The sequence below is a fragment of the Nerophis lumbriciformis genome, linkage group LG35 (genome assembly GCF_033978685.3).
Source record: "Nerophis lumbriciformis linkage group LG35, RoL_Nlum_v2.1, whole genome shotgun sequence".
Lineage (NCBI taxonomy): Eukaryota > Metazoa > Chordata > Actinopteri > Syngnathiformes > Syngnathidae > Nerophis > Nerophis lumbriciformis.
In genome coordinates, this window is record NC_084582.2 from 24,352,501 (window position 1) to 24,362,500 (window position 10,000).

The 10,000-nt window shown below is 37.3% G+C and overlaps 2 protein-coding genes across 2 annotated transcripts in view; one reads left to right on the top strand and one right to left on the bottom strand.

Annotated features, from left to right (window-relative positions):
- The window catches only part of LOC133575324 (uncharacterized), a 54,566-nt gene extending 48,166 nt beyond the window's left edge, over positions 1-6,400 (bottom strand). The window contains exon 1 of the mRNA XM_061927974.2: positions 6,245-6,400. Within this exon, the coding sequence (XP_061783958.2) occupies positions 6,245-6,316 (72 nt within the window). The 5' untranslated portion in view covers positions 6,317-6,400. The remainder of the gene's footprint in view (positions 1-6,244) is intronic.
- The window catches only part of LOC133575325 (uncharacterized), a 61,615-nt gene continuing 57,987 nt past the window's right edge, over positions 6,373-10,000 (top strand). Inside the window, exons 1-2 of the mRNA XM_061927975.2 lie at positions 6,373-6,530; positions 6,596-6,681. Coding sequence (XP_061783959.2) covers positions 6,662-6,681 — 20 coding nt within the window. The 5' untranslated portion in view covers positions 6,373-6,530; positions 6,596-6,661. The remainder of the gene's footprint in view (positions 6,531-6,595; positions 6,682-10,000) is intronic.

The window sequence follows — 10,000 nt, forward strand, 5'->3', positions numbered from 1 at the left end:
TAAAACTGGGGAAATGTGTAGAGTGTTCTGGGCTTCAGACATGATTTTGTGTCAGAATTTCTTGAGGAAGAAAATGCCTGGTTAGACTTTGTGTATGTAGTGTGTGCCTTTCTTGCTTTACAGCTATGCTGTTATTATGCTGTTTGTTACTTATGTATGTTATGTTGCAGCTATTTAAAATAGTTTTGTCAATTTGTTCTGGCCAGAAACAAATTGGCCTTTGTAACATATCTTTGTCTTTGTGTGTTGTATGTCGACCACATTGCTTAGCAGAGTTCAGTGATACAAATGTATGTCAAGTTGATCAACAGATTGTATTATTCTCCAGTGCAATAACAGTACTGAAATAAAGGCTAAAAGGGCATTAATTGGAGCTTTAAAAAAAAAAGAAGAAAAAAAGAAGTAACTAAATAGTTACTTTTCACAGTAACGCATTACTTTTTGGTGTAAGTAACTGAGTTAGTAACTGAGTTACTTTTGAAATGAAGTAACTAGTAACTATAACTAGTTACTGTTTTTCAGTAATTAACCCAACACTGAATATTAGGAACACCTCGCCGTGTAAAAGCAACTTCTGACCGTGTCAACCGAGATTTTGAAAATCGTTTTGAAGAACGTTTGCGCTTGCATTGGATTTGGATGGTGACAGGATAATGGTAGGATGATGTAATGATAATAATAATAATAATAATAATGGATTGTATGCAATATGAAGCAATATGGTGCCTTTTGTCCCTGCAGCGCCCCCATCAGTGAGAACATATGAACAAAGATGGAGGACTGGCCTCAACAGGAGAATATCATTTATGTCTTTGCATGCTAACTACACACTTGACATGCTAACTACACACTTGACATGCTAACTACACACTTGACATGCAAACACCAACTTACTGATTGTATTGGCTAAACTGGGACCCTTAGCAGAATTGTATTTATGATCGTGAGAAGCCAAAATCGAAATTTAGTTCAAAATGAGATTAATTATGCAGCCCGAGCCTCATTTATAAATTACAAATATATAAAATTAGATTATTACTACTATAAATTCCAGACTATAAGCCTCTACTTTTTCCCTACACTTTGAACTCAACGGCTTTTAAAACGGTGCAGCTAATTTATGGATTTTTCTTCTCTGACAGCCATAATACAACAAAAAAGCAAATACACTGAGAATGTGCGTTATTGTTTGTGCTGTGGCGTTATCTTTTGGACGAGTTCCCTTACAGCAGGCGCTGCAGTGTCCTTCCATGTAGTGCGTTCCACCGAACGTCGAGTGCCATTCAGTTTTCGAGCCTGCCGTAACGTAGCTACTCATATGGATTCTTCATTCATCACTTCAAGCAACGTTCGTAAGTTTGACAATATATCTAAAACAATTCATACTTGCTAAAACGTCTCATGTGTGATGTCTGTAGGAGTGTTTTCATGCATATTTGTACGTTCTTTTGCAATGTAACGACGCTAGCGTCGACAGCATGAGCTAACATGCTAACACGTTTACAAGTGTCTGTGTTAGTATTATTAACTTACAATGGGATTCTTTTTGTATTGTTTCACTTTCACAAATTCTTCAGTAAAACCACCAAATCGTCACCGTGGACTTATTCAGTCTGTTTAGCTGATTGGAGAGCTCGCTTGCGCAGCAAGTGGGTCCATGATGATGACTTCTGTTTTGTTTGATCAGCCGTTTTACTGCTGTGTTACAGACACCGTTTGGAAACAATAAAGGTATGTAAATAAACATTTACAAAATATTTCTGTGTAAATATTCATTTTGCAACGTATATATCTGCGGCTTATTGTCCAGTGTGGCTAATATATGAAAAAGTATTTTTTTGCTTGAAATTTGGTGGGCGCGGCTTATATACAGGTGCGCTCTATAGTCCGGAAATACGGTAATTTTAGTTCTACACAATCAGTTTTGCCCTCCTTTTCTCTATTATTATTTATCACTTTCTTGTAGTCTACCTTTCATATTTCATGTCTGTGTGATTGTATTTTGTCAATACAACTTTTCATTTTGTGCCACGTCTACACAAGTCCACCTTCCTCTTGACGAGGACCAATGGTGATTGGTCCTCGTCTTATGTTCTATGATTAGGAGCCCCCTCACTTCTGCAAACATATTATTATTACATTATTAATATTTGACATATTTTACACCTCTTCACGCAAAAATGAGATCATACCGGACAATTTGGACGAAATGGTAAATGAGGTATTTGCTGACCCGCTTATCTTGAAAACAGGTAACCAAGAAGACCCTCAAGTTCAGAAAACAAGATGTGTTGCCATGGAAACCCAAACAAAATGGAGACATCAAACCCCCCTTCCTAGATTTGTGGTGGGCACGGACGAAGGTGTGTCGGACGACATGTTGAGACCTCCCTTCTCACAACCGAAGGCTGAGATCCTATTTTGGCACGGTAAAATAATAATAATAATGCTGCTTGGTGAGTATTTATTAGACATAAACACACTTCTTTACTAGACTACCAGTGGAAATGTGATGTTTATATGCCCATTCAGGCCCCTCCCTCATTTTATGCAAATGTGCAATGGCCATGAGCAGCTCAGCTCTCATGTACATGCTTCCAGACATGACCGCCATGTTTGACAAGTTCCATTGAGTAGGACTCATTAATATTTGTATCCCTAATGACCTGTTTACTACCTTCTAAATACAGTTTTTAAAAATACGAGAGACGTCTGGACATGAAATAACACCCTTTACCCTTTTGAATGCAGGGTAACGCTGCCTGAGGTTGAGCCAATCAGCAGCCATGATGCTGCACAGCCTGCTCTGATTGGTTGGATTTGAATAGTTTTAGTCCGTTTAGCCATTTTTGATGCTCATTTTTCAGTTCAGTTTGAGTTTATTTGGAACATGCATACGACACAAAGTCATGCATCACATATTTCCACTTGTTTCATGACAGCACGTCCGAAAAGGAGTAGGAAGAAGCGGAGCTTATTTAATCCCTTTTCATACCATAGCAGTTTTATCCCATTTCCTTGTTCTCTGTAACAGAACAGTGAATAAATAAATAATACATATAGTAGGTAAACAAATATTAAAGGCAAAAACGTTGTAGAACAGGGGTGTCAAACTCTGGCCCGCGGGCCAAATTTGGCCCGCCGTGTAATTTCACTTGGCCCATGAGGTGATATCAAATTAACACTCGAGCTGGCCCGCCGATCACATACAGCGGCGGTGCCGCGGTACACCGCTAATTCTCATACTTGCCAACCCTCCCGGGAGACTCCCAAATTTCAGTGCCCCTCCCGAGAATTGTAACATCCCCTTTTCATTCAGTCCAACAAGTGCTGGCTCAGTTACATAATATGTGCGGCTTTTGCACGCACACAGAAGTGAATGCAACGCATACTTGATCTTCAGCGATACAGGTTACACTGAGGGTGCCAGTATAAAAACCTTTAACATTGTTAGAAATATATGCCACACTGTAAATCCACACCAAACAAGAATGACAAACACATTTTGGGAGAACATCCGCACAGTAACACAACATAAACACAACAGAACAAATACCCAGAACCCTTTGCAGCACTAACTCTTCCGGGACGCTACAAGGTGTGTGTGTGGGGGGGGTAGCGGGGTTTGGAGGTAGCGGGGGTAAATATTGTAGCGTCCCGGTGTTGTGCCGGAAAATGCACCCCCGGCGTAGAATGCACCCCCTGACGGGAATGTTATATCAACTAAAGCCCAGACTTAAAGTTTCCACGTGCAAGATTGAATCTATTTAAAAAAGTTATTTAATAAGAAGCCAAAAGTGCAAAAACAATAATGTTCGTGTTGGAGGAGTTGTGAATGAATGAAATATGAAATCCGTGCTGCAGTCTGCAGGTGTACCTATTGTTGTGGCCCAGCAGCGACTGCAGCACGGATTTCATATTTCATTCATTCACAACTCCTCCAACACGAACATTATTGTTTTTGCACTTTTGGCTTCTTATTAAATAACTTTTTTAAATAGATTCAATCTTGCACATGGAAACTTTAAATGTGGGTTTTAGTTGATACAACACTCCCGTCAGGGGGTGCATTCTACGCCGGGGGTGCATTATCCGGCACAACACCTAGTGCTGCAAAAGGTTCTGGGTATTTGTTCTGTTGTGTTTATGTTGTGTTACTGTGCGGATGTTCTCCCAAAATGTGTTTGTCATTCTTGTTTGGTGTGGATTCACAGTGTGGCGTATATTTCTAACAATGTTAAAGTTGCTTATACGGCCACTCTCAGTGTAAACTGTATTGCTTTTGATGAAGTATGTGTTGCATTTACGTGTGTGTGCGTACAGAAGCCCCTCATGTCTTGTGACGAGGCGGGCACGTTGTTAGAAAGGATGAAAAGCGGACGTGACGTCAGCTCGTAGAGGACGTTAAAAGCAGTGCCTGTAAGGCACGCCCCCATGACTGTGGAATACGAGATATTATGAATGATGAACACCTTCAGTCGATAATGAGGGCTGCCTCAGCTCAAAGCCTGAGCCCCGAAATTAATGAACTAGCATCCAAGAAAAGATGGCAGGTATCTGGCTTGGGGACATCAGATTAGATCAGTGTGTTGCAAACTGAGCAGTTTAAAGTCCTGAATGGTTGGTTTATTCATTATTTTATTTTCAAATTTATTAGCCTGTGGAAAAAGTTAATGTTGATATTTACCTCAGAAGGCTGCAAATAGAAAAGAGGCATTCAATTTTTATTTAAATTGTATTTGATATGCCATTGATATTTTTTAATTATTATTATTATTATTATTTGAAACTCGATTTTGCATGTCACTATAAAGTTATACAATTTAAGTTAATTTGTTCAACCTTGGCCTTGTTCAGTTTTAAATTTTGGCCCACTCTGTATTTGAGTTTGACACCCCTGTTGTGGAATATTCCCCAAGAAAAAAGGGAAAAAAATCAGCGACATGTATTAGAAGTGACCCTTAGCAGAATTGTATTTATGATTGTGAGAAGCCAAAATCGAAATTTAGTTCAAAATGAGATGAATTATGCAGCCCGAGCCTCATTTATAAATTACAAATACATATGATTAGATTATTACTACTATAAATTCCAGACTATAAGCCTCTACTTTTCCCCCTACACTTTGAATCCTGCGGCTTATAAAATGGTGAAGCTAATTTATGGATTGTTCTTCTCTTATGTGGGCTCTGTACCGTGGATGTCGTTGTGGCTTGTGCAGCCCTTTGAGACACTTGTGATTTAGAACTATATAAATAAGCATTGATTGATTGATTCTCTGACGGCCATAATACAACAAAAAAGCAAATACACTGAGAATGTGCGTTATTGTTTGTGCTGTGGCGTTATCTTTTGGGCAAGTTCCCTTACAGCAGGCGCTGCAGTGTCCTTCCATTTAGTGTGTTCCACTAAATGCAAGGGACAAATTATTAGCGTGAAACTCTGTGAATTAGAGTCATTAGAGTAAAAAATTTTTTTTTTTTTTTTTTTGTAGATTTATGGAAAATCGACAAAAAACTCCAAAAAAAAAAAAGGATTAGCGTTCTTAAATAGCCTAATACTTTCTGCTGTTGAGTGACTATGAGAAAAATTGGCTAACACTTTAGTATGGGGTACACATATTCACCATTAATTAATTGCTTATTAACATGCAAAACAGTAGCATATTGGCTCTTAATTAGTCATTATTAAGTACTTATTAATGCCTTATTCTGCATGGCCTTATCATACAACCAGTGAGCCATTAACTAAGAGTCTTCCCTCAATAACCTCAGAATTATTGCTTATTAGTAACCCTAACCCTTATATGTTCCCCTAGTGTCCAAATAACTCTAAATTAAGTCTTTGTTACTTAGAATATGTTCCCCATACTAAAGTGTTACCAAAAATTGTTATAGAAAATTGTGTTTATTTTTATCTTGCATCGATGCCTTCATCTACTGCCTCGTTCTTTTCAGTCTGCCCACCGCTGATTGCACAAACTGACACGACTCCACTAAACGCTTCAAGCTTGCCGGAGGTCCCTGCTCTACAGGCTTTACTTCAAGCATCTTGTGATGACTTCTTTCTGCTGACCGAGTGTTTTATTTATCCCGTGCAGACGTCTCCAAGGCCCACCAACACGGCGAGGAACTCGGCGTGCTTACATTGGTGCACAAACAAGGGATGCAAGATGTTGGCCATGTTGCAAAGCTTGTTAGATATCAAAGTCACAAGGTAATGGAGGATTTACAGGGAATCTTACGTTCTTGGCCCCGGCGTTGGTCAGCATGACGGCCAGCAGGATCAGAGGGAGCAGCCGCGTTCTTCCTCCCATGGCTTGTCGGATCAGAAGTGAGAGGAGCCTTCAGGAACATCGAATGCGGACGCTCTCGAGTCACCACTACTTGCACATTCATTGTGAGAGTCACTGAGCAGCTTGACCCTGACGAAGGGGAGGCGCCCAAACATCATCCTCCTCATCCTCACTTCAGCTGCAGCGGATTAGATTGCATTCGGTCGGACATCATCCCGCCAAGATTGACTTGAAGGTAAATCGTCCAAGTGTGCGCCATGGACCTTATAGAGAATAATGACATGTTTTACTTCCTGGAAGGGTTATTTGGCGTCTTCATTCCGTGTTTGCAGTGAGGTGGCGCCACCTGTTCACCTGTCAGCCAAGATGTCACCTGCTGCCCTCAGGTGAGCACCAGACTGTGTTTCAGCTACTAATTCATCACTGGCAGGTATTTTTTTTTTAAATTTGCAGAAAGCATGTCATTCAAACCTGCTTCATTGAACATGTTTACTTTATTTGGATCGCCTTTTCTTCCTCAATGCTTCAATGATGGCGCCTCTGCACTTTTTCACCATAGGACACCTTTTTTTTCACTTTCTGTTCCGCTTAAATCAGTGGTGCTCAAACGTCCCACCTCAGAAAACATTTGGCTCTCCAAGGACCACCATAACATTAAATACAGTAGTGCAGTAGACGTAAGTATTCATCAAGTACCACCATAATGACAATGTTAAATACAGTAGTGTAGTATGAATGAATGAATGAATTTATTTATTCCGGCAGACAGACATATACAGCAACACTTCATCACTCTTTGTAATTTGACAGACATGCAACAGCACCCGCCAAAAAGGGATACGGGAAAAAAGCAAGAATGCTTATTCAGGTCCCGCTCCTAATTTATATGCTGGTTTTATATGTTGGTTATATAGTCCAAGTTTCAACAGCAGATTTGATGGATACATGACAATTTCAGAACAAGTATAACATATGAAAATGGATGATAATGACAAGTCAGTATACATACACCTATATGGATATATTTTGTTTGATTCATTGATATATATATATATTTTTTGGTTTTTAGTCCACATGATGTCCAATTCATGTTTCTTCTTGTGTTAATTGGTGCAGATTCATAAACCAATTTTTCTATGTCGTCATTTATGTCCACGTGATGGTGGACATAAATAGTAGACCTAAGTATTCATTAAGTACCACCATAATGACAACATTAAAATAAAGTATGTAGTAGACCTAAATATTCATCAAGTACCACCATAATGACAACATTAAAATAAAGTAGTGTAGTAGACCTAAGCATTCATTAAGTACCACCATAATGACATTAAATACAGTAGTGTAGTAGACCTAAGTATTCATTAAGTACCACCATAATGCCCAACATTAAAATACAGTAGTGTAGTAGACCTAAGTATTCATTAAGTACCACCATAATGACAACATTAAAATACAGTAGTGTAGTCGACCTAAGTATACATTAAGTATCACCAAAATGACAACATTTAAGTACAGTAGTGTAGTAGACCTAAGTATTCATTAAGTACCACCATAGTGACAACATTAAAATACAGTAGTGTAGTAGACCTAAGTATTCATTAAGTGCCACCATAATGACAACATTAAAATACAGTAGTGTAGTAGATCTAAGTATTCATTAAGTACCACCATAATGACAACATTAAATACAGTAGTGTAGTAGACCTAAGTCTTCATTAAGTACCACCATAAAGACAACATTAAAATACAGTAGTGTAGTAGACCTAAGTATTCATTAAGTACCACCATAATGCCCAACATTAAAATACAGTAGTGTAGTAGACCTAAATATTCATTAAGTACCACCATAATGACAACATTAAAGTACAGTAGTGTAGTAGATCTAAGTATTCATTAAGTACCACCATAATGACAACATTTAAGTACAGTAGTGTAGTAGACCGAAGTATTCATTAAGTACCACCATAATGACAACATTAAAGTACAGTAGTGTAGTAGACCTAAGTATTCATCAAGTACCACCATAATGACAACGTTAAATACAGTAGTGTAGTATGAATGAATGAATGAATTTATTTATTGCGGCAGACAGACATATACAGCAACACTTCATCACTCTTTGTAATTTGACAGACATGCAACAGCGCCCGCCGAAAAGGGATACGGGAAAAAAGCAAGAATGCTTATCCAGGTCCCGCTCCTAATTTACATTCAATTTATATGCTGGTTTTATATGTTTGTTATATAGTCCAAGTTTCAACAGCAGATTTAATGGATACATGACAATTTCAGAACAAGTATAACATATGAAAATGGATGATAATGACAAGTCAGTATACATACACCTATATGGATATATTTTGTTTGATTCATTGATATATATATATATTTTTTGGTTTTTAGTCCACATGATGTCCAATTCATGTTTCTTCTTGTGTTAATTGGTGCAGATTCATAAACCAATTTTTCTATGTCGTCATTTATGTCCACGTGATGGTGGACATAAATAGTAGACCTAAGTATTCATTAAATACCACCAAAATGACAACATTAAAATACAGTAGTGTAGTAGACCTAAGTATTCATTAAGTACCACTACAATGACCAACATTAATATACAGTAGTGTAGTAGACCTAAGTATTCATTAAGTACCACCATAATGACAACATTAAAATACAGTAGTGTAGTAGACCTAAGTATTCATTAAGTACCACCATAATGACAACATTAAAATACAGTAGTGTAGTACACCTAAGTATTCATTACGTACCACCATAATGACAACATTAAAATACAGTAGTGTAGTAGATCTAAGTATTCATTAAGTACCACCATAATGACAACATTAAAATACAGTCGTGTAGTAGGCCTAAGTAATCATTTAAAAACAAGGCAGAGTTTTTTTTAAATGTATTTACTATTTTTAAGTAACACTGTGTTTGGATTTAGGAGAATAAAACACTGTACTTTAATCAAGTGATTCTTTGGCGTAGCACGAGATGAAGCCGGCGTACACCAAGTGGTATGCGTGCCACAGTTTGAAAATGAACTAAAGCCAAAGCCTGAAAACAAACTAATGTAGCCATAAGTCTTTCTGATATTTGTTAAATATTTAGGTCATTATTAATTAATTCATTATTAACAAAATATTGTAATTATCTTTTTTTTATTATTATTATTTTTTTATTTGTATTGTATTTAAACCTCTTCTTTTCATCCACATAGACAAATAATCGGTAGCTGTACAGACTGACTTTACTAACAAGAAGTGTAATTATAACAAATAATATGTTTTTATTCTTGAATAATTAATGATGTATAAATAAACTTGTCATAACAGCAGTTTGTGATTGGGGTGTGAGTGCCCCATAAGATTTAATTCACATATTAAATGTTCTATTTAATGCAGAGCAGTGATTCGACAATTAAAGTAAATATGAATATTTAAACTGGTCTCATTTATTGTACAGTTGTGTTGTTTAATAAGAGGATAGCTTTGTTTGTGTTTTGTATTTAATACAGATGACTACCAAAGTGTACTATTAAATATGTCAAACAGTAATGAAAGCGGTGATGTGGTATAAGTACACAGTAAAACTGTTTATTGTAAATTCAAAGCTAATGACTGGCTCATAATTGCACTACTTTCACAGAGACATTTACAGTCTTTTATTGCGAAATATCTTTACAGGAATTTACTG